This window comes from Callithrix jacchus, chromosome 6 (genome assembly GCF_049354715.1).
Source record: "Callithrix jacchus isolate 240 chromosome 6, calJac240_pri, whole genome shotgun sequence".
Taxonomy (NCBI): domain Eukaryota; kingdom Metazoa; phylum Chordata; class Mammalia; order Primates; family Cebidae; genus Callithrix; species Callithrix jacchus.
This window is the reverse complement of record NC_133507.1, coordinates 141,055,753-141,079,805: the sequence shown is the minus strand read 5'-3', so window position 1 is coordinate 141,079,805 and position 24,053 is coordinate 141,055,753. Positions and strand designations below refer to the sequence as shown.

The window sequence follows — 24,053 nt, the reverse complement described above, 5'->3', positions numbered from 1 at the left end:
AAAAATAATTTGGCTGAGCATGGTATTATGCACCAGCTACTCTGGAGGCTGAGATGAGAGAATAGTTTAGCATAAGGCTGAACAGAGGTTCAGCAGAGGTTGTAATGAGCCGAGATTGCAAGACTCTGTCTCGAAAACAAAAAGTACAGTGTGCAGTGGTTTGGACCAGGACGATGGCAGTGGATGTGGAGAAAAGTGGATGGATGTGCAATATACATATTTTGCAGATCGAACCTATATGATTGCTACAGGTTTTCAGGTGGGTGAGACTGAAGTGAATGTCAAGGATAACAAAATAAACTAATTCCTTGAGTGCCTACTGTTTCATCGCTGTTCATATTTAATTCTCACAACAAATCTGAGTAGGTACAACTTGCACCCGTATCTTGCACGCGCCATCCATTTCTCCAGCCTTGGGACTGGGAGTACAGGATGTGGTTCATCGAATCCTGTTTATGTCCAAAAGGAGCCGGGTCTGGGATTCCAAGAGGTGCAAGTCGGGAGGTGGTAGGGGAAGGAGTCGAGGAGGCGACCACAGGGATAGGGCCCGCTCGCGATTGGCTGAACTGCGGAGGAGGGTTAAGCAGATGCCGCCTCGCAGGCTGGTGGGAAGCTGCAGCCGCGCTCAGCCCCTCGGCCATGGTCTTCACTGAGACTTGGTCGGGGAGCGAGTGCGCAGAGCCTGGGAGGATGCAGCGCCCACTGTGGCCTGGGAGCTCCGGGGGCCTCCGGCTGCTTGTTTGCTTCCTGCTGCTGAGGGGGCTGCAGCGACATTAGTGCCCACTATCAGGAGGAACCCTGGGGGGTGCGGGCAGGGCCAAGAGAGCGATCCTGGAGAAGTGGGGGTCTGAAGAGGGCCTCAAGGCTAGGAAACTGGAAGTAAAAGAATGTGTTTACCGGCGCGAGAAGAGAAAAACGTAGCGAGCCTGTGGCGGAAAGAGACATAGACTTGGGATAAGCTGGGCAGTGGGTTCAGGGGAAAATTGAGGATTTGGAAGCACGTCGGAAAGCACGTCAGAGAGAGGTAAAACCAGCCTATGAGGCCACAGGAGGAACAAGAAAAGCTAGAAAAGAGATGACCAGGGCTGCGGGTATCGGGGTCTTGGGTCCAGGGAAAAGGCTGGGCCGGGAGACGAGCCAGGGATTTCTCGTAAGCCCACCATAGTCTGGTGGCTGTGATCCGATTTTCAATAAGGGGGAAGCTAGGCTGAGGGAAAGCAGGATAGAGGGGGAATGGGACCATCCTCCTCCCCCCACGACCCCACCCCCACCCGGACCAACCCGGGTAAACCCCGCGCAGACTCGCGGCGCATCAGTCGGAGACCGATTGCTATTGCGCCGACTCGAGAATTCCTGCGCAAAGCGCGTGGGGAAAAGAGCGCAAACTCTAGTTTGCCGCCCCCCTCCCTGCCTGATTTTTGGGTTTAGAGGCTAGTGCGGCGGATTCGGAAACAATTGTGGGAGGAGGCTCTGTGGCAATGAGAGGATGAGGGCCATGGGAAAGGACGGCCAAGCCTTGAGGCGATGCCTCGCCCACATTCCGCCCAGAGCCACGCCAGCATCCCCCACCTCTCACGACCACGGACAGCGCCAGGCGAGCTCCGGGTGCTGGCCGAGCCAGCGCTGGTCACCACTCCTTCCCACCAGTCCTGGGAGCGCTGCCTCAGAGAACCGGCTCCCCTTCCCGAAGCTCTTTCCCTTCTCGTCAGGGTGTTGGAGGCTCCACTCCTTCCTTAAGGAGGCTTTTTCTTCCCCAAATTTCTCTACTTAAAACTTCCTTGTCACGCTCACTCCCAGGAAATTGTTGTTAGACATCCATTTGATTGTGTAGGAGAATTCCCTTTTCTAAAGACCTGTCCAGAATGGCTCATGGCAGGCAACTACACTATAGCAAAAAAACGGACTGCCTTCCAGCCCTATCTCATTTATCTGGAAGAAGGAAGGTGTGCATATAGCATTAGGAGTTCTCTTCCCCAACCCCTGCCTTCCCCCTACGCACAATTGGGCAAACTGTGGCTTTCAGAAAAAGGATCCAGACCCTCGAACCCTATGCAAACCAATACTTTTTCTTTCTAATGATCCCAGTCCTCCTCTCTAATCCTTCCAGGCTTCAATGACTTCCCTAAGATGAAGCTCACCTGTTTCCCCATACCCCACCTACCCACCCGATTAGTATTCCTGTGTGGTTAGCTTTCTGAGCCTCTGCTCACCTGAACTTCTACAGGCTGCTCTTTGACTATAAGCTTGGTTCTTATCTGTAAGTTGATACCAAGAGTGAATGAGGCCCAGGGGCTGAAGAATATGGCAAGTAGTCATGGAGGAAGGGAAAAATTAAAGAAGGAAGACTTGAAGTGGGCAAAGGGGTTTGGTAGGGGGAACAGAGGTCAGGACCAATAGTACAAGGAAGTTGCTGGGATGTGGAAGGCTTCTGGCCAGGTTCCTTGCTGACACCACTATTTTGCCCTTAGACGGTCAGGACCAAGTAGGAATGGGGCAACTTTGGCCCCTCCAAGGATTTGCCATCCCAGTCTTCCAGCATTTACAAGTTGTGCTCCAGCAGATTATACCCCGAGGTAAGTAAAAGCTGGAGAACAGAGGTTGGGGCCTGGTTAGATATGGGGAGGGGGGAAAAGGGGCTATGTGGCCTGAGGACAGGCTTTCTGTTCCCCAAATGTCTCTACTTTAAAATTTCTTGTCACATTTACCCTCATGGTGATGAGACAAGAGTAGGGGTATGATCTGGATGGGTGGACTATTTGCACTTGAACACCCTGGAAAAGCCCCGTAGAGGCTTCTTGGGGAAAAAAAAAAAAAAAAACTGAAAAAACCCAGCATCTAACTCCTTGGGACTAGTCTCCATCCAACCCTGACACTATATGAGCTTTTCCAAAGCCAGGACTCCTTAAGTTCTCAGCCAGGAAAACACACATACACTTCAGCCTCTGAGTAGGAAATTGTACGACACACAGAAGGAAGGAATGAAAGGGAGTAGAGAGTCCATTGGCAACATGTAGCTGATCCTTTTTTAGAGCAGAGTTTCATGAATGTTGGGGAGGAGAGAGTCAGATAGGAAATCTTCTTTGAGCTCATATTATCACTGCTAGTGCCTAATGTGTGCATAGTGCCTTAGAGCAGTAATTCTTAAAGTGCACCCCTGAACTGTCAGCATCAACATCACCAGGGAACTTGTTAGAAATGTGAATTCATGAACTTCAACCCAGACCTACTACATCAGAAGCCCTAGGGGCGGGGAACAGCAGTTCATACTTTAACAAGCCTTGCAGGAGATTCGGATGCACATGCTAAAGTTTGATAAAATGCCTTAGCATTTTCTAAGCACTCTACATTCCTAACTTCATTTCATCCTCACAATAATTTGCTGGTTCATTTGATAATGAACCAGCAAAAAGATTGTCATCATAATCTCAATTTGAATATTATATGCCAGGCACTGTGTTAAGCAACTTTAATACATCATCTTGTTTAATTCTCTCTGTAAAATGTAATCTTATACGTACTTGAGGGAGAGGTTGCTCTGATCCCCGGAGTGGGTTCGAGTGTCCCAGGTGTCAACTCACCCCATCTTTTCATCCTGCAGGTCTTTTCTGGAAGGATGACATCACCCAGGATGTAATGACCCAAAAGATGGAGCATGTCAGCAGACTGCATCCCCAAGATCCATGCCTGAAGGATGGGAAAGCAGTTTTTCCCACTAAAACCACTGGGGTCAGGTGTGTGAAGCCTGTGGTTATTGTAAGCATCCTGGCAGACAGAAAGAACAGGGAAGGAATATGTGCTAAAACTGCAGGTAGAAGTTGCCAGGAGCACTTTGAGGAAAACAGTTCAGAGGTCTTGTTTGGAATCAGTGCAGAACAATTCATGATCCATTAGTGATATGGGCAAAGGGAGGGGAGGTGGGTGTGGCAAGCCTAGGTCCTATTTGTCATTCCCTGTCTCTTCTAGGAGCAAGCAAGGGGAGAGACTTCAACTCCTATTCCCCATGGTGAGACTCATATATCTTCTCAAGAACTGTGAATCCCTGACTTTGTATCCAATTGCTTTCCCTCTGGGGCTCTCTCACCCTATTCTGCCTCCTTCTTCACTCCTGGTTTCTCACAGAGCCTCTTGGCCAAGTTGAACAGGGATCGGTGCTTTACCTCCAAAGTGATTTCCAAGGCCCTGAAACAAGAGGTGTCCAACCCTGTGGAGGTGAGGGGCTCACTTTTTCTAGGGAGATTGGCCCTGTTTAAATGAGGGAGGCAAATAGGAAGAAGGGAATGGGCATTGGGGTGAGGGCAGACAAGCTGAAGAAAAGATTTTTCCATTCCCAATCAAAGGTATCCCCACTTTTCCGTATCTCTCAGACTACCTCTACCTATAGGCATTCCTATGGGGGCTGGACATGATGCAGGCACTGAGAGTCTCTAAGGAAGAAATTATCTATAAGATCATGCTTAGGTATTGAGTTTAAAATAGGCATTGAAACTGCAGAGTTTTCAAAATTAGATAAAAGGTCCTCCTTTTTGCCATATATGCCCTCATATATAGCAAGTGATAGCAACACTCCCTCGATGAATGGGAAGTACAGCTCAGAGGCTGTCACATTCAGCCTCCCTCTTGCTCTACTCTGTGGCCTGGGCAAGTCACCCAGTCAAGGCTCTGAGACATCTGTGGGGATCGCCCCTGCGAGAGGCTAACAACTTGGCATCTGCTGTTAGGTGAGCTTGATTCCTTACACACTTTTCCCTGGAGGCTGTCAAGCTATGGGGAAGAAAAATTGGGAGAAGAATGACTAAACAGAACACTATTTTCAGCCTTCTTGGTTGATGAAATAACGGCTGGGTGAATGCTGAAGTGATTCAACTGGGTATTGTGTTCCCCTTTCTGGCTTCTAATCTTAACCAGTTCTATGACTTTGTTTACCAGGCATTGTTTCAGCCTGGTGACCTCCCCTGCAGCCCTTGCCTTTTGCAGATGCATGATTTACTGCTGAGCTTGTGATTTCTGGATAATTGAAGATTGTTGTCCGAGTTACTGGTTGTTCTGATAATATTGATAATCAGCATCACCTACTTCCCCCTTGACCTTTTAAATCAGTATCTGTTCCTTTTACTAGTTCCCCAGAATTGTTTTCTGTTTCTTTTGTTATTTAAGAAATGCTTTGATCTGACTTAAACAACATTAAGTAGAAAAGTATATAATGGAACCTACTGCACAAATAAAATTGCTGTTTGGGCACAGCCTAATCAGTCCTCCAGACCCCTCTCTGTCTCCTTTTTTTCTGTGCATGCCCTCTTCCAGGTTTGGGACCCTCTCGCTGGACGAGATTCCCGGGCTCATGTTCAGTTCACAACAGACATCTCCTTGGGGTCTTTGAACTCTTTCAGAATTCTGAAAACAGCACATCTAGTACTCCCATCCTTCTTTATAGATGAGAAATTGGGGCCCAGGCCATGGGACATACTCAAGGCCACACCATGGGTTTGTGACAGAGCCAAGACTGGACCCAGGTCTCCTGATTTCCAGCTCTTTCCCCTGCACAGCCCCTGCCCTTCCTCTCAAGGACTGCAGTACGATTGGACCATTCCAAACATCAGACTCCTCAACATTGAAAAAAGACTTTATTTGGTTGGGCGCAGTGTCCCACACTTATAATCCCAGCACTTTGGGAGGCCAAGGCAGGCAGATCACGAGGTCAGGAATTTGAGACCAGCCCGTCCACTATGGTGAAACCCTGTTTCTACTAAAAAATACAAAAATCAGCTGGGCATGGTGACGCATGTCTGTAGTCCCAGCTACTTGGGAGGCTGAGGAAGAAGAATCAATTGATTGAACCCATGAGGTGGAGGTTGCAGTGAGCTGAGATCACACCACTACACTCCAGAATGAGACTTTGTCTCAAAAAATAAAAGGAAAAAGAAAAAAGATTTTTTTTCCCCTTTGGACTAAGACCTAAATTATAAGAAGGTGGCAAGCAAAGGCAGATGTAAAGGAAGGGCATCCTAGGCGGAGAGCATTGCCACTACAGATGTCCTGAGACACCCATACCATGGCATGTTAAGGAATGGACAGACAAGGCAGTGACAGAAGATGAGGGTGAAGTAGGCCCAGGACTGACCACACGGGGCTCACAGTTCATAGCAAAGGGTTTGGATTTTATTCTAAGCGCAGTGGGAATTTAACTGGGAAATTTTAAGGAAAGGAATGTCACAATGTGATATGATTTTAAAAGGCCACCCTGGTGATGTTGGGGAATGAACTATAAGGGGAACAAGAATAAAAACTGAGAGGTCTGTAAGGAGAAGCTCATCCTTGTCCAGGGAGACCAAGGTGGCTTGGATTTGGGTGGTGACAGTGAAGCAGGGCATCCCCGGCTGGCCACACCCTCCATCTAAAGGCAGCCCGCACCACAGCGGGTTCCAGCTCCTCATGCTCTCCAAGTAAACAGATTCCTACTTCCACAATGTGGCTGCTGGGCTTCCTAAGCCTGGATTGGTTGCTGGGGCAATGTAATCAGAGCTCAGTGACAGATCGACCTGTGGGGGACTGGTTGCCCTGGTGCTCCCAGGAATAATGCAAACAAGGAGCTGCCATTCTTCTCCAGACCTGAGGACAAACCATGGAGAGACAGGGCTACATGTGAGAGCCAAGGAGCCAGGCTCTCAGTCGGTGAGTTGTCACTGTGCTGAAGGCTTACTTGGATCCGGCTGTTACTTCGGTATTTGTGGAAGGAAGGCAGATGAGGGAGGAGCCACTGTCTCACATCCTGACTTGTTTCTTCTTGTTTTAGGGCTTCTTGAGGCCATTTCCCGCTGCAGGCCGCAACCTTATGGCTGATTGAAACCTCATGTGGAGCCTCCCAGCCCCAGCACCCTTCCCATTGCCCCTCAGAGGGGCAGTTCTTGGATGACTCGGATCTCAATCATTAAAGTAGACTCTCATGCAAACACTGCCTGAGAGCTTGTCTTGAGGAAGATGAGTGGGGTTTGAACTTGGCCAGAGCCTCCAAAGGGAGAGAGGTGGGGCCAAAACATGGGGTGGGGATGAGGGGAGCACAACTCTTGGCTGACGGAAGGCTGGCTTCTGTCTTGTTTTCCTTCCACTGATAATCCCTGGAGTGGGGAAAGTGAGAGTGAGACCACAGCTGGAATGGCAGCCTCCTCAGCCACATCCCAGCCGCACTGTGCCATCTGGCTGCCCCTCCTTTCATGTTATGAGGAAGGGGACTCCATATTCATTTCTTTTACCCTCATGCCAGACAGGCCTGGCCCATGCTGTTTTTTGAGGGTTCCCACCTCCATTATAGCCCCTGCCAGGCTCTCCCACCCATCCTGTCCACAAGGACCAACAGAGCAGTGCTGAGGTCAGAGAGTACACGCATTGGACATTCTGATGGTTCTTGCCAGTTTGCTCCAGGTGGCTTAAAATCTTAAAAGGGAGTTGGTAATCTCACCACCCATGCTCAGCCAACAACCAAACACTAGAATGTTCTATTTGCAGGGCTTTATATGTATTGAAGCACTTTCACACACATTGGAGGCTCACAAGTGTAAGCAAATGGGCAGGTATCAAGACTGGGTTTCTTGGCTGGGTGCAGAGGCTCACGCCTATAATCCCAGCACTTTGGGAGGCTGAGGCAGGCAGATTATTTGAGGTCAGAAGTTCGAGACCAGGTTGGCCAACATGGTGAGACTCCATCTCTACTAAAAATACAAAAATCGGGCTGGGCATGGTGGCTCATGCCTGTAATCCCAGCACTTTGGGAGGCAGGCAGGTTACCTGAGGTCAGGAGTTTGAGACCAGCTTGGCCAATGTGGTGAAATGTCCTCTCTACTAAAACTACAAAAATCAGCTGGGAGTGGTGGTGCACGCCTGTGATCCCAGTTACTCAGGAGGCTGAGGCAGGACAATCGCTTGAACCCAGGAGGTGAAGGTTGCAGTGAGCTGAGATCATGCCACTGCACTCCAGCCTGGGCAACAGAGCAAGATTCCCTATCAATCAATGAATCAATCAATCAATATAAAAATACAAAAATTAGCTGGGCATGGTGGCCGGCGCCTGTAATCCCAGCATCCCAGCTACTCAGGAGGCTGAGGTAGGAGAATTGCTTAAACCTGAATGTGGAGTTGGAGTGAGCCAAGATCACACTACCACACTCCAGCCTGGGCAACAGAGTAAGACTCCATCTCAAAAAATAAAAATAAAAAAATAAAAGACTGGGTTTCTCTAAGGAACTGGAACTTGGCCACACCACATCTTCCCCATTTAAACAACTCAGATAAATTACATGACTAGTTTTATGATCCAAATTCTCAGTCATGCTACTGTGGTTGTCCTTCCCCTTCTTGTGCATTCAAGCATGTAGCTAAAGCCAACATTAGACCAGTTATGCTAATTTGTACCTAGTTCTCATCAAATCAATTAACCCCTGCCACTCTTCCATCTTTCCTTCGTATACCTTTCTTTCTTATTTATTTTCAGACATGTATGTAATCATGTGCTTCACTCTGCCTGGACTTTATGAGTATATTTGGTTCCTGCCCTCAAAGACCTTTAAGAGTAGCCAGGGCTGGGTGCGGTGGCTCATGCCTGTAGTCCCAGCACTTCGGGAGGCTGAAGCAGGCAGATCACTAGAGCCCAAGAGTTTGAGACCAGCCTGGGCAACATGGTAAAACCCCATCTCTACAAAAGTGCAAAAATTAGCTGGGCATGTGTAGCGGTGAGATCCCATAAGTGCCTAGGCAGGAGTCAGCAGCCTCAGCCTATTCCCGTGTAAATAATTGAGAAAATAACTAGAGATATAACCATAGTAGTTATTCATAGATGATCCTAATTCTTTTACTAATGCTTCTCTGGCTAGAAGTGTGAGCCTGGGGTGACATTGTGAAATGATTGGCCCTAAGGCAAGATGCTCTAAGCTATCTGTCATGCCCCCATAAGGGCTGCTCAGCAGCACCAGCACTGGAAAAGTGCCCGCTCTTTAGCCAGCTAGGGAAGGAGACGTCCAAAATAGCTGAGAGGTCTCCTTCCTCAGAGGAGTTAGGAGAAAACTCCGCTTCTCCAAGCTCTTGCGGTGGGTCTGACACTGTCAGGTAGGCCCGCAGACATCCAAGGGCTTAATTGTCTCTATGTGATGCTGTGCTTCAGTGGTCACGTTCCATGTCCACTCTCATGATCCACTTCTGCACCTGGTTCCTTTTTTCTTGTAAGAATTAATCAATGAAAGTAACATAAATATTAATGTCTTTGTGACAAGTATGGAAAAAGTGCTGATGCATTATGCCCCTTACCACATCTCGGCTGCTGGAAATTCCTGAGCCCCTACCTGTATGACACATGATGTACTTGACCCTATCACTGCCACACCCTATTTGACTTTGCCCCCAGTCACCGACCACCAAGGCCACGCTTTACCTAGGCCCTACCTTCCCTGTCCCCAGCTTTTGCACTCAGTAAAAGTCAGAGTGTCCAGGCACTCGGGGCCACCACAGGACACCCGCACTTAGGTTGGCAGTGGGCCCCCGGGCCCAAACTCTCTTTTCTCTATCTCTGTGTCTTGTGTCTTTTATTTCTACAATTTCTCATTTCCACACTAGCAGAGGGGGGCTCACAGAACCCTATAGGGATTACAGGTGTGGTGGTGTGTGCACCTGTAGTTCCAGCTATCTGGGAGCCTGGAGTGGGAGGATCACTTGAGCCCAGGAGGTCAAGGCTGCAGTGAGCCATGATTGTGCCACTCCACTCCAGCCTGGGTGACAGAGTGAGACTGTTTCAAAAAAAAAAAAGTCAAGAATATAAGCCACATATAATGTAGTATCATTCAGGTATCTACAGGGAGTGAACGCAGTGGACGCCCCACCCCGTATCTCATGGCCTGTATCTCCGTTGGCCTGCAGCTGCAGGTGCACAGTTCTTGAACATGTCAACCTTCCCACCTCATGCCCAGGGACTCTGCTTCTCATCGGGCAGGCTTTCTGGAATGCTAAGGGACTGCCCACCTGTGCTCCAGGCAGCCCTCAAGCACCTGGGATGTAATGCCCCTAAAGGCAACTATCAACAAGTTAAGAACCAAATTTAGTGCAAAAATATCCCAGATTCCACCAGCCCTTAGTGGGCAATTCTGAGGAATGTTCCATATGATTCTTCAGAGGATCCCAGGTGAGATTCAACCTAGTCACCCACAGTGGTAACTTGTTCAGCAACACACTGAATATTATTGGCTTTTCTTCCTTCTTTGACTTATTTTCCCTGTCCCTCATCTGTGATTTTTGGAATCATCTCCCACAGGAGCTACCTGCACCCAAATTCTTACTTATTTATTTATGAAACCCAGAACTCACTCTGCCACCCAGGCTGGAGTGCAGTAATGCAATCACAGCTCACAGCAGCCTCAGTCTCTCGGGATTCTTCCACCTCATTTGACCCTGAGAGATGAGGCTGCTGTGAAGAATTGGAAGAATCTAATTCTTCCACCTCACTTGAGCCCCATTAGCTGGTAATGCAGATGCTCACCACCACTCCTGGCTGATTATTTTGTTTTTTTAGTAGAGACAAGGTCTCACTATGTTCCCCAGGCTGATCCCAAACTCCTGAGCTCAAGTGATTCTCCTGTCTTGGCCTCCCAAAGTGCTGGGGTTACCAGCGTGAGCCACCATGCCCAGCCCAAGTTCTTGTCTTAGTCTGCTCTTGGGTTCACCCGGCCTAAGCCTGCTATGTGCCAGACACTTTTCTAGGCCCTGGGGATACAGTTGTGAACGAGCCAGAGTATCCACCGCCATGGATTTGGTTATAAATCATTGACTAACTGCCTGGGTAGAGGGAAGAATCTAAGCTATGTTTCTGGCCCACAGAACATTCAAGTTCTTTTCTCACCAAGCTCTTCAATGCTGTGGTGTTTCCCCCATTCTGCCATCCTACGTGCGCCAGCAATTCAGCCCTATTTGCATTTCCCCAAATATGTCCAGCTGGTTTATGCTCCTGGGCCCTTGTATCAGCAGTTCCCTCTGCATATAAGTGCCCCAACCCCAGCACCTCATCAGTCGTGGCCCATTGATTAAAAATCTAAATTCTCCTCTGTGGTGCATTCCCTGACCCTCCTACCATCTCCCGCATGCCCAGAGCAAAGTTGCAGAGCTTGGAAAGATAAAACCTATGGAGGATAATGCTTGGACATGGTGAATGGGTAGGAAAGATGGGAGTTTTTAGAAAGGAAGGCAGGTTCAGTTCCTATCGCAGAGGACCACGTTTTCTAATTTGGGTGGTATCTGATAGGCAATGAGGAGACACTAAATGCTTTTGCGTGAGAGAACAGGATGAAAGTTGTGTTTAAGCATAGCCTCACGTTTCCATTTAAGGGTGGATTAGAGAGCAGGAGAGAATGGAAACATTTTTGAAAGACTATTGCAATGGTGGGGGTGTTTCACACAGGACCTGAATGGGAGGGAAAGAGGACATATATAAGATATATTTTGAAGGATGAGTTAATAAGCCTTGGGAATTGTTATGGGTTGAATTCTGTTCTCCCAAAAAACATTCATATGTTGAAGTCCTAATCCCCAGTACCTCTGAATGGGACGTTATTTGGAAACACGGCTGTTGCAGATGTAGTTAGTTAAGATGAGGTCATTAGGATGGCCTCTAATTCATTGTGATTGGTATCCTTATAAAAAGGGGAAATCGGGCACAGTGGTGAGTGCCTGTAGTCCCAGCTACTCAGAAGGCTGAGCGGAAATAATCGCTTGAGCACAGGAGTTTGAGGCCATCCTGGGTAACACAATGGGACCTGATCTCGCAAAAGGCAGGGACAGGATTTGAAGACAGCACAGCTGGAGCAGAGATGATATGAAAAGATAAAAGGAGATGGAAGCCATCTAGGCAAGCAGAGAGGTCTGAAACAGATTCTCCCTCAGAGCTCTCAGAGGGAATCAACCCTGCCAACAGCTTGGTTTCTGATTTCTAGACTCCAGAGCTGTGAGACCGTACATTTCTGTTATTTAAGCCACCCAGTCTATGGTCCTTTGTTGCGGCAGCCCCAGCAAACTAGTACAGATGCCTGGGCTTTGTCGAGAGAGGAACCTTACCTGAATTTAGAGATGTTGTGACTGAGGGGATAACAGTGCCATTCACAAAATAGGAACACCTCGAGAATTGGCTGGAGAAGGAAAATTGATTTACTTTTAAGAGTTAAAGCTGGGAGCTCATTTAAGGACATCACCACAGCTGTATCTTCCTGTCTGCTTCCCACTTCATTACCTTTTCTTTGAATGTCTGATCATTTTTGCTAACACATGATGTAACATCTCCTATATTTATTTTTTCCTCAATTTCTGCCTCCAGTAATGACACACTAGGTCATTACCTCAAGCCCTTTGGATGTCTGATCATTATCGTCAACACATGTTATAATATCTCCTATATTTATTTTTTCCTCAATTTCTGCTTCTGGTAATAACACACTAGGTCATTACCTCAAGCTCATACTCCTCAAACTCGTGCAGAAGATGACTTGTCTTAGACTGATTCCTCCCAGAGTCAAAGCACAAAGTAAGTGCTTGTATGGGGGAAGATACCACAAGATCAAGAGTGGGAGAATGAAAAGAGTGAAACAGGGGGCTTGGAAAACTAATTCAAGGGTGCAATAATAAGTTATAGGCTGCTGGGAATCAGTTCTTCTGGGGACTCTTTAGGCATTATATACAAGATATATCCTACAATTGCCCTTCAGAAAACAAACAGTATTTATTTTCTAGTTTCCATCCCCCATTGGATCAAGAGTCGAACTACGGGATGTTAATTTCCTCATGCTTCCAGGCTTTTCATGGATGAGAATGACTGAACACATTCCCAGGATTGTCTAATGCTGTCATAGCAGACAGACTCAAACCAAAAACAAGAGATATTCAGTGCAGGTGAGGCAGGTGGTGTCAGATGATGCCTGCATGCTGCTGCTGGCTGCAGCAATGGCTGGAGTTAAAAAGATAACTCAGGCCAGGCATGGTGGCTCACACTTGTAATCCCAGCAATTTGGGAGGCCACAGCAAGTGGATCACTTGAGCCCAGGAGTTTGAGACCAGCCTGGGCAAAATAGCAAAATCCCATTTCAAAAAAATATATAAAAGTTCGCTGGGTGTGGTGGTACGTGCCTGTAGTCCCAGCTACTTGGGAGGTTGAGGTGAGAGAATTACCTGAGCCTGGGAATTCAAGGAGGTAGTGTGCTGAAATCACAGCACTGCACTCCAGCCTGGGCAACAGGGTGAAATCCTGTCTCAAAAAAAAAAAGTGGGTGAAAAATTACCAAAATCTTCAAGGAGCAAACAAAAGAGTGAGGAGAAACTGATGCAGGCCAAGATCCAAGAAAGGAACAGAATCCAGAGATGGTAGACCCAATGTTCAGGGTTGCACCGGACTGGAGAAATTTTCCATTCTTGGGAAGTAGATAACCAGCCTGGGCGATGCAGTGAGATCTCATCTTTGCAAAAAACAAAATTGGTGGTGCAGGGTGGCACATACTAGTAGTCTTAGCTACTTGGGAGGCTGAGGTGAGAACATTGTTTGAGCCTGGGAGATCTAGGCTGCAGTGAGCCAAGGTTGCACCACTGCACTCCAGCCTGGGTGACAGAGTGAAACCCTCTCTTAAAAAAAAAGAAAAAGTAGATACAAGATTGATTTAGACAGTCTGTGGAGCTAGATGGGAAGACGTCAGAATCCAGGGCTCATGAAAGGAAGAATTCTAGTAAACTTCTCCCTATTTTGGCCTGGGAACAAGAAAGAAACTCCAAGCATAAAGACAAAAAGGTAAAATTAGCTGGGTGTGGTGGTGCACGTCTGTAATCCCAGCTACTTGGGAGGTTGGGGCAGGAGAATTACTTGAACCCAGGAGGTGGAGATTGCAGTGAGCTGAGATCACGCCATTGCACTCCAGCTTGGGCAACAAGAGCAAAACTCTGTCTCAAAAACAAAAAAAAGACAAAAACATAAAGTAATCCTTGCTTAGTCTGCAGCCTGGCTCTGAAATTGGATTAAGGTTATATTAGGTTCCTAGTGCTTTTAGGCACTTGCAGACATAAATGAAAATTCATCAAGCCAGGTGCAGTGGTTCACACCTGTAATCCCAGCACTTTGAGAGGCCGAGGCAGGCAGATCACTTGAGATCAGGAGTTCAAGACCAGCCTAACCAACATGGTGAAATCCCATCTCTACTAAAAATAAAAAAATTAGCCTGGCATGGCATGCAATCCACATTGTATATGTAATCCCAGCTACTCAGGAGGCTGAGGTAGGAGAATCACTTGAACTCGGGAGGTGGAGGTTGCAGTGAGCAGAGATCATGCCACTGCACTCCAGCCTGGTTGACAAAGTGAGACTCCGCCTCAAAAAAAAAGAATATTCATAATAGCATTATACATAATAATACCAAACCTTAGACAACCCAAATGTCCATCAGCAGAAAAATAGACACTTTTTTCTTTTTTGAGTTGGAGTCTCACTCTGTCACCCAGGCTGTAATGCAATGGTACAATCTTGGCTCACTACAACCCCCAGCTCTCAAGTTCAAGCTATTCTCCTGCCTTAGCCTCCCTAGTAGCTGAGATTACAGGCATGAGTCACTACACCTGGCTAATTCTTTTGTAGTTTTAATAGTGACAGGGTTTCGCCATGTTGGCCAAACTGATCTCGAACTCCTGACCTCAGGGGATCCACCTCCTTCAGCCTCCCAAAGTGCTGGGATTACAGGTGTGAGCCACTGCACCCGGCCCTAGATGAATAAATTTTAGCGTATTTGTACAATATTACTACAGCAACAAAGAATAAACTACAACTTTCCAAAGCCATGCAAAAAAGAATATGTATTATATTACTCCATTTATATAAAGTTTAAAAAAGAGGCAAACTACTTCCAGACCATATTTAGGAGCTTTGAGACTGAAGGATAATCTCTTCTTGGCCCTACTTAGTATTTTTCTACTCAAGAAGGGGTGTCCAGAGGGAACAAACATGACAACACCCTAAGGCCCAGCATGGCCCAGCCAGCACTGCTGGGTAGGTGTACTAGTCTTTGGCAAGGATAGTTGTTTAATCAATTTGGGCAAGTCACTTGACTTGGAAGAAATATGATGCAAATAAGGACACAGACACATGTGAATTGATATCAGGTAGATTTAATCAATTCAAATTAAAGAAGACTAAACTTGAATTAGTAGCAATGTGGCCTCCTTTTTGCAACCATCTAATCCCCAGAACTTTAGAGATTGGCACTGGGACTCTCTGAAATAAAAGTCAATTGGATGATGTGTGAGAGTTCCCTTGTCCTAGTAGGAGCTCACAGCCTATTTTTCAATTCCTGGGGCTAAAGCAATACACAGATATGGAGCCCCTTGATTGGGTGTCAATATGGCTTTAAATAGACACAGTGAACCTTCCTCCAAATCTTCTCCCAGAAGGATCTGTAGCCATTTACAAGGTCAGTAGCACTGGGGAAAGGTTATACACAATGTTGGAAACAGATGCTCAGTGCTGCAAAGGAAAATTAGCACTGAGACAAAGGATCTCTCAGCAATGCAATTTTTACTTCCTGGACTGCAGGAAGGGTATCCTTGCCAGCCATCTTGCCATGAGAGTACAATGAGCAAAGGAAAACACACAAATTTATCCCTTACACATTTGGGGTCATCCTTACTGCTGTGTCTGATCTCCATTGGCTAGAGCCAGACCTCACAATTTAAACTAAAACCTGATTGGCTAACAACTTAAAACTTTTCTAAACAGGTAAAAGCAATGGAGAGCTGGGACATGCCTATGAGCACGTCCAGCACAGATATCTTGGTGGAAGTACAAGGATATAGAATGTACTACATGCCTGTAAGCATGGCATGTCTAACAGCTACATAGGATAGGGCTTAACAAAGTTTTTAGCACACTTATTCTTTAACAAGAAAGGAAACTTTAAAAAGGAACTTTTCTACTTCCCCCACACAAAAATTCTGGATTACTGGAAACTGGTTCTGAATAGAAGCTAGTCCATGTGTTATAACCGAGTGAGTTGAATGGAAAGCGCCACACTCTGAGTTCAAATTGACAGTCCTTTATTGCTGACAAGTGAGAGTCAGCTCATGCTCAAAATCTCTCGGCCCTGAGGAAGACGTTCGATTTCCTTTTATATGTTGCTCAAGGTAAGGGGCCAAAGCAGAATTTTACAGAAGCAGAATAGGCAGGTTAGGGGAGGAGGCTGATAAGTAGGAGTCAGGAAGCTCCCATTATTGTTGATTAACTAAGGAGGGTATACACAAGCAGTTCCCATGAATGCTGGTTACCAAGGGCGAGGGGCATTCGGTATTTTCTATACAATCAATCAAGGGGCTATTCACAATAGCAAGTGGCCTTGTCAAGCAGGGTATGGTTACAACAGTTATGTTTCTATAGCTCTAAGTACAACGTGACCCAGCACAGGAACATGACCCAGATATGCACTCAAAGGAGAAATGGTGGGAGGGATGAGGAGGCAGAGGTTAAAATGGAGTCTGTCTGACTCTCATCAAAATGGAGTCTGTCTGGCCAACACAGGGTAGGTTAGCACACATGAAGACCCAGACCACTGCGGTAACATCAGAGTGAGAACTTAAGGGTGTCATATAACAAATGGAGTTGTGGCCACTGTCTGCTTTACCTTAGTCTAGTGGGATTAAGGATATAATCAATCCTTTTGTAATTTCCTCAGACTGAGGAAATACGGGAAGTACAACGGGAATAGATATACTTAGTAATTGGCAAAATCTCTGCTTTGGTTCTCTGCTTTTTTTTTTAACAGCACTTTGAGTTGCTGTTTTAAGATTCTCTAAGCTTGTAAAGGGAAGGTTATTTTGCTAGGATATGGTCCAATAGAAGAACCTGGAACAACCTCCCCCCTCAAAAAGTATGCACCAAAAGCCATTCTGCATTCCTCAGGGAATTTCAGAGATTAATCCCTTCATCAAAGACTGGAAAGACATAGAGGTGCCATTCCTATCATTTTCTTATTTAATTTGCCCATTTATCCTGTGAAACAGAAAGCTGGATCTTGAAGAAAAGTTGTAGATTATAATGACCTTTGCAGGTAGCAGCTCTCTTTCCTGGTATTCGACCATTGATCTAGAACTACATATCCACAATGGTAGCCACTAGCTGTATGTGGCTACTGGGCTCTTAAAACATGGCTGGTCCAAATGAGAGGTATTGTAAGAGTAAAATATGCAATGATTCTTACTTCAAAGACTCAGTATGAAGAGAATGCAAATATCTCTTTAATCTTTTATATTGATTACATATCGAGCTGTTTTTATATATTGGGTTAAATAAGACATAATATTAACATTAGGCTGGTGTGGTGGCTCACACCTGTAATCCTAACACTGGGAGGCTGAGGTGGGTGGATCACCTGAGGTTGGGAGTTTAAGACCAGCCTGGCCAATATAGTGAAACACCGTCTCCCCATCTCTACTAAACATACAAAAAATTAACCAGGCATGGTGGCGCACACATGTAATTCCAGCTACGTGGGAGACTGAGGCATGAGAATCGCTTGAACCTGGGAGGCAGAGCTTGCAGTGAGCTGAGATCGTACCACTGCCTGGGTGACAGAGATAGACTCTGTCTCTAAATAAATAAATAAATAAAAATAAAATAAATTTTAGGAATGAGGGTTGAAAAATTATCTATTTAGTACAATGTTCATTATGGACACTAATAGCACTAAAAGGGCACATTGAAGCCCAGACTTCACCATGACGCAATATGCGCATGTAAGAAATCTGCACTCATACCCCCGAATCTATAAAAACAAAAATTTAAAAATTAATTTCACCTGGTTTTTTTTTTTTTTTAAGACAGAGTCTCGCCCCGCCACCAGGCTAGAGTGTAGTGGTGCAATCTCGGCTTACTGCCACCTCTGCCTCCCAGGTTCGAGCTATTCTCCTGCCTCAGCCTCCTAAGTAGCTGTGACTACAGGGGTGCACCACCACACCCAGCTAATTTTTGTATTGTTAGTAGAGACGGGGTTTCATCATGTTGGCCAGAATGGTCTCCATCTCTTGACTTCATGATCCACCCGCCTTGGCCTCCCAACGTGCTGGGATTACAGGCATGAGCCACCACACCTGGCCTCCTTTTACTTTTTAAAATGTAGCTACCAGAAAATTTTAAATTGTATCTATAACTACAAATTCTATTTCTACTGGCCAATACTGATTTAGACATTCTTTTCCATTCTTATTAGGAAAAATAGAAACAGTTGCATTCACATGGCAGAGACAACAGTATGCCATAAAACCATCTCATTTCAGGGCTGTGTCCACTCTCCTGTTCTCTGTAAAAATATGATCTGGAAAGGCCTTTTTTACTTTGGTATCTGCAATGGGCTGAATGTTTGTATCCTCCCTCCCAGAAAAAATTAATATGTTGAAATCCAACCTCCAATGTATTAAAAGGTGGGGACTTAAAGGGGTAACTAGGTCATGAGAGTATCCCTCATAAATGAATTCATTCATTCTTGTCCTTGTAAAAGGGACAAGAGCTCTCTTGCCCTCTTTTCTCCATGTAAGAATACAGCAAGAAGTTGGCAGTCTGAAACCCAGGTGAGAGTCCTCACCAAACCCAACCATGCTGGCACTCTGATCTTGGACTTCCAGCCTCGAGAACTGTGAGAAATAAATTTCCGTTGTATATAAGCTGTTCAGTCTATGGCTTTAAATAGACACATCGAACCTTCTTCCAAATTTTTATTTAATAAATTTTATTTTATTTAGTAAATTTTTATGGCATCCCAAATGACTAAGACAGTATTACACAGAAAATACCACACTGGTCCATTACTCTGGTGACATTGAGCTAATCAGATATGGTAACCATGCTGTAGTAACTACCCTGGATGCCATGGACATACACGTAGAAGAATCTCAAGAAAAGTTCACAGTCCTGTCACATTAATGAAGTTTCTGAAGGTCTAGTTTTCTGTGGCATGTTGAGATGCCCTCTCTAAAATGATTCAAATCACTTCACCTGGACATGAAAAAAGAGGCAATACTCTTTGGAAAAGAGTGGGCTTCTTTGGCATTTGAGACAACATACAACCCATGTAAATGTGCTGCTCCCACCTATTTACCAGCGATCCATCTGGCTTCTAGTGTGGCCTGTAGCAAGAAAACATTTTGCAGCAGTTTCGGCTTGCAAGGCGAGCCGTTATTTTGCGTGGTTATTACGACTCAATGATCCCAGTGGCATCGGAAGTGTCTGTGGCAGACTGAGACGTGTATGCATACCCTAGCAATCCCGGTGGAGTAAAGCCATGACCTTTTATACATCAACTATTCCGTGTTTGAAAAGTAGCTCCTAGTTTTCTACCAGGCCTCTGGTTTAGACTGAATATCTGGCCGTGGAACAATAAGTAATTATGAACTGGGTATTACCTGACACACTAAATCATAAAATCAGAGGTTCGTCACAGCATTCTTTCATGAATGGAAATGTACATGAGACTGGGCCTAAGAAGGTCTGGATGAAACAAGTTGCGAGAGCAGGTAGCTCAGACTCCTACTGCTTCACTGCCTCTCTCAAACTCTCATTTATGGCCTCATGGGGATTTCTCTATGACTTGCTAACAGAGGAAGAAAAACCTGAGGCCTCACTTATAGACGCCTGCAGGTATCAGCCACAGTGGAAGGCTGCTACATTACAGCCCAACTCAGAAGTGTCTGGGATTACATTAGTGAAGAGAAATCTCTGGGGAAGTTTTGTTGGTAGGTCTAGGTATCCACTCGGAATCAAAAGAGAGAAGATCTGAGGTATGGGTCTACACGGATGCCGTGTTTATGGCTAAGAGGTTGGCTGGCTGATTAGGGACTTGAATACAATAAGATTTGAAGATCTGTGACAAGGAGGTCTGAAATGGATCACTTGGAATGAACAGAGTGTGAAGATCATCATGGTTTCCTTAGCAAATAACCATCGGAAGACATAGACTATGGAGAAGGCTGTTGATAATCAGGTGAAATGACCTTTTCTATAGACACCAGTCATCCTCTTTCCTCAGTAACCCTCGTGCTTTTTTAATGGGTCCGTGTGGTAATGGATGTGGTGTCAAGGATTAAAGCTTAACAACATGGACTTTTCTTCCCAAGCATGACTTGCTTACAGTCACCAGATACCAACTTGCCAACAGCAGACGACAATGTTGAGCCTTCCCTATGGCACACCAGCAACCTGGTGACAGATTTGTTCTCAGTGAAAAGGGGCGGTGGTTTATATTCTGTATGTGGATTTACCTTTCCTGTCCATAATGTTTCTGGCAGCATTCACTCACCATTAGTGAACTTACAGACTGCTTTATTCATTCCCAAGTCTTCTGGAACCTTCTCACTATAATACCTCAAAATCTCTGAAGGAATGTTTGCTTCCCATCCTTCAACTGATGAGTTTTCAAGCCCTGTCTAAGGGAATAATGCTTTCACCACAGGTATAGAAGATTGAATTGGAGGCCGAAACCACCAGGTAACCACACCGGGTTCCTCATGTCACTGAATCAATAGATATGGATGTCACCATATTGGCCACAGTGATTGGCCCCAGTTACCAGAGGGAAGTTAGTTGCTGTTACAAAAATGAAAGCAAAGAAGATTGTTACTAAAACCAATGGGATTCACTTTCGCACTTTATATTCTCTTTTCCAATAGTCCTGTGTTAATAGAAAACTGTAGAAACCAAATAAAAGCAGAAACATCAAGACTTAGATCTTGCAGAAATAAAAACTTGCCTTGACCCACCAGTTCAAAAATCTCATCCAGTCAAGTTGCTGATCAAAGTAACAAGACCATAAACTTGTTGGAGGAATCGGAAGTTAACGATGATAAATTTAGGCCTTAGGACCAGCTACTGAAGCAGGGGTTGTAAAAGCTGTGTGCAAAGTAAGTTGGCTTGGAAGTTTCCATTTTTAAAATCCCATTTCTCTTCCTAGCTACTTAATATAGGGAGTGCTGGCGTTAAATAACGTTTTAGGTTTCATACGAGAGTGTGTCTGAATTAAGGGATGTGTGTCACTTGTGATAAGGGTAGAGGTTTCATCCAAATAAAGGACAAGGGTGAAAGCTAAGCTTAAGCTAGATGTTCCCCATTTCCCATCCATATTCATGCTCCATCTTTCCATCTTTCTTCACCCTACTCTCTGACCCTAGGGTGACGCCTGTGGACTGTGCCAACCACAGGTTCTTGCGTACTGGCTTCTGGTTGAATTCAGCCAATAGTAGGTATTGGCAGGAGATCAGAGAGTAAAATGAGAAAGAGGTCAAGGTACATATTTCCCTGGCTCCTTCCAAGACCCCTGTGAGTTGACAAAGATTTATATTCCTTTGCCTGTCCATACCTTTATAAATAGTTCCCTCATTAAATGCTTCTCATTTACTCTGATTGAGTGAGCCATCTGTTTCTGGCCAAGTTCAAGATTGACACTTGGGTTTAAAAGAAGATTTTACACAACTGAAGAGAAAACTAGCAAACTGGAATACAGTTTAAGATAAAATATCTAGAATGAGATATGCTGAGACAAAAGAATGGAAAATGCAAAAGAGAAGGTAGAACCATAGAGGAGACTATGAGAAAGTCTAACACATATTTAGTGGATAGCCATTATCACCCCCAGAACCTAGATTGTTGTCTCTAAAATTAGTCTTTAATAAAAGCTAACAAATGTCTTTGGAGAAAGGGCTGCTTCCATGTCTGGGACAGGAAATAAAAAAGATAAACCTAGTACATCTTGGAGTGGCAGAAAACAAGGAAGATTTCAATAATTAATGAGATGTTTCGAAAGGACATCAGAGGCAATACAAGGACAATTAAAAGAGCTTTCTCTGGTTTAATCTGAGACAATTTAAATATCAAAAGGAATAATTACTGTGATTGAAACACATGGAATATATTAAAATCCATACTTCCATAGTAATACTCAAAAAAACAAAAATCCTTTAAAAATGTGTCTGCCAACTGGACACAGTGGCTTGCCTCTGTAATCCCAGCACTTTCAGAGGCCAAAGCAGGAGGATCACTTGAGACCAGGAGTTCAAGACCAGCCTGGGCAATGTAGTGATACCCCTGTCTCCAATGTTTTGAATTCTTTTTTCTTTTTTAAACAGAATCTCACTCTGTCCCCGAGGCTGGAGTGCAGTAGTGCGATTATTGCTCACTGCAGCCTTGACCTCCCTGGACTCAAGGCATCCTCCTATCTCAGCCTCTTGAGTAGCTGGGACTATAGGTATGTGCCGCCACACCCAGCTAATTTTTGTATTTTTTATAGAGACAAGGTTTCATCATGTTGCTTTGGCTGGTCTCGATCTCCTGGGCTCAAGTGATTCTTCTGCCTCAGCCTTCCAAAGTGCTGGGATTATAGGCATGAGCCATTGTACCTGGCCTCTACGAAAAAAAAAAAAAAATTAGCCAAGCACAGTGGCTCATAGTGGTAGCTACTCAGGAGGCTGGGGCAGAAGGATTGCTTCAGCCCAGGAGTTCAAAGCTGCAATGAACTATGATCTTGCCACTGCACTCCAGCCTGATGACAAAGGGAGACCCTGACTCTAAATAAATAAATAAATAAATAAATGTTTTAAAATGTATTACTCACTATAGTGACTAATTTAATACATTTTAAAGTATACCTTTAAAATGTAGTTAGAGGTAACTACTCTACACCGACTTATTATTTTGCAAATGGGTAAAGAAAAAAAACTAAGAATGTATGCTACCTTTCCAGTTGGAATTGTCTTTTAGTGTAAACTAAACCCAGGTGATGAGAGAAAGCCCTTCTCTACAAAATAAAATGAGTTGATAAATGTAAATGGAATGAAAGAATTATAAAAATAACCATTGTGTAACCTCTAATGAAATCATTTAGTCAAGGATCAATCACCAATGAATAGTAAAACCATTAGGTGAAAAGTTGATGAGGAACTAGATAGTCTCACAGAGCCAAAGTATCATCCAAGGATTACATGCTGGTCACATTAGAAAAACACACCTTTATATACAGAGATCTGGCTGTCTCTACCTTAAACCAGTGATCAATTTTAACATCACTAATGGAACAGTCAGACATCATGTACTTCCTGAAATGCAATGAGAGACACTTTGCTTTAGAAATTCTTTAATTTGACCCAATCAAGACTTCATATATAACTTCTCTTTTATAGGAAATACAGGTGATATACAGGTTGTACACTGGAGAAATACAGAGAAATGCAACATGAAGAAACAATCAGATAAACTCAGAAGAAGGGCTCTAAAGAAAAATTGACCCGGTCTCTCAACATGACAATGTCAAAATGAGTGACAGGAGACAGGAGACGGTGTCTATTCCAATTTACGGAGAATTAAGAAACATAACAAAGGCAATGGTTGTCCTTAACTGACTGCTATTTTAAAGAAAACACCTGAAAAGAAAAGGCATTTTGGGGGAAATAACCTGGGACTTGAATATGAACTGAGCATTAAAATGATATTAGGGAATTATTGTAAATTTTGTTAGGTGTCATAATGGCACTTAGGTTATGGAGGAAAACGTCCTTACATCTTGGAGATGTATAATGAAACCTTTAGAAGGGAAATGTCATGATGTCTATCATTCATGTTCAAATACTAAAAAGAAGCAAATGTGGTAAAACATCAGTAACAATTAAGTATAGATGAGTATGTAAATATTCATTATGCACTTCTGTCCTTTTTTTATTTTATTTTACTGGAAAGGGAGAGAGTAAGGAGATCAAATTTGAACTTAAGAAGCTCACTCCCCCACTTATTGAGTGACAAGAGTGGAAGCAAAAGACCAGTTAGCTGATTGTTGCAGTGATTGTGATGAAGAAGCACAGTGTTTTAGTTCAGGTAGTGAGGACGGGCAGAAGTGGACTGATGGAAGATGTATTTTGCAGGCAGAAACCGTAATATGATGGACAGGCTCAAGGTGGCCCAGGAAGAAAGGAGAGTCAAAGCTAATAAGGAGGCCAGGCATGGTGGTTCACGCCTGTAATCCCAGCACTTTAGAAGC

General features: G+C 44.8%; 1 protein-coding gene across 1 annotated transcript; it reads left to right on the top strand.

Annotated features, from left to right (window-relative positions):
• Positions 1–570: 570 nt before the first annotated feature.
• On the top strand, positions 571–4,602 carry RESP18 (regulated endocrine specific protein 18). Its single transcript, XM_017973894.4, is given in 7 exon segments — positions 571–755; positions 757–784; positions 2,468–2,573; positions 3,599–3,726; positions 4,120–4,203; positions 4,365–4,395; positions 4,398–4,602. Coding segments are annotated over 7 exon segments (561 nt in total). The 5' UTR covers positions 571–639; the 3' UTR covers positions 4,466–4,602.
• The last annotated feature ends 19,451 nt before the right edge of the window (positions 4,603–24,053 follow it).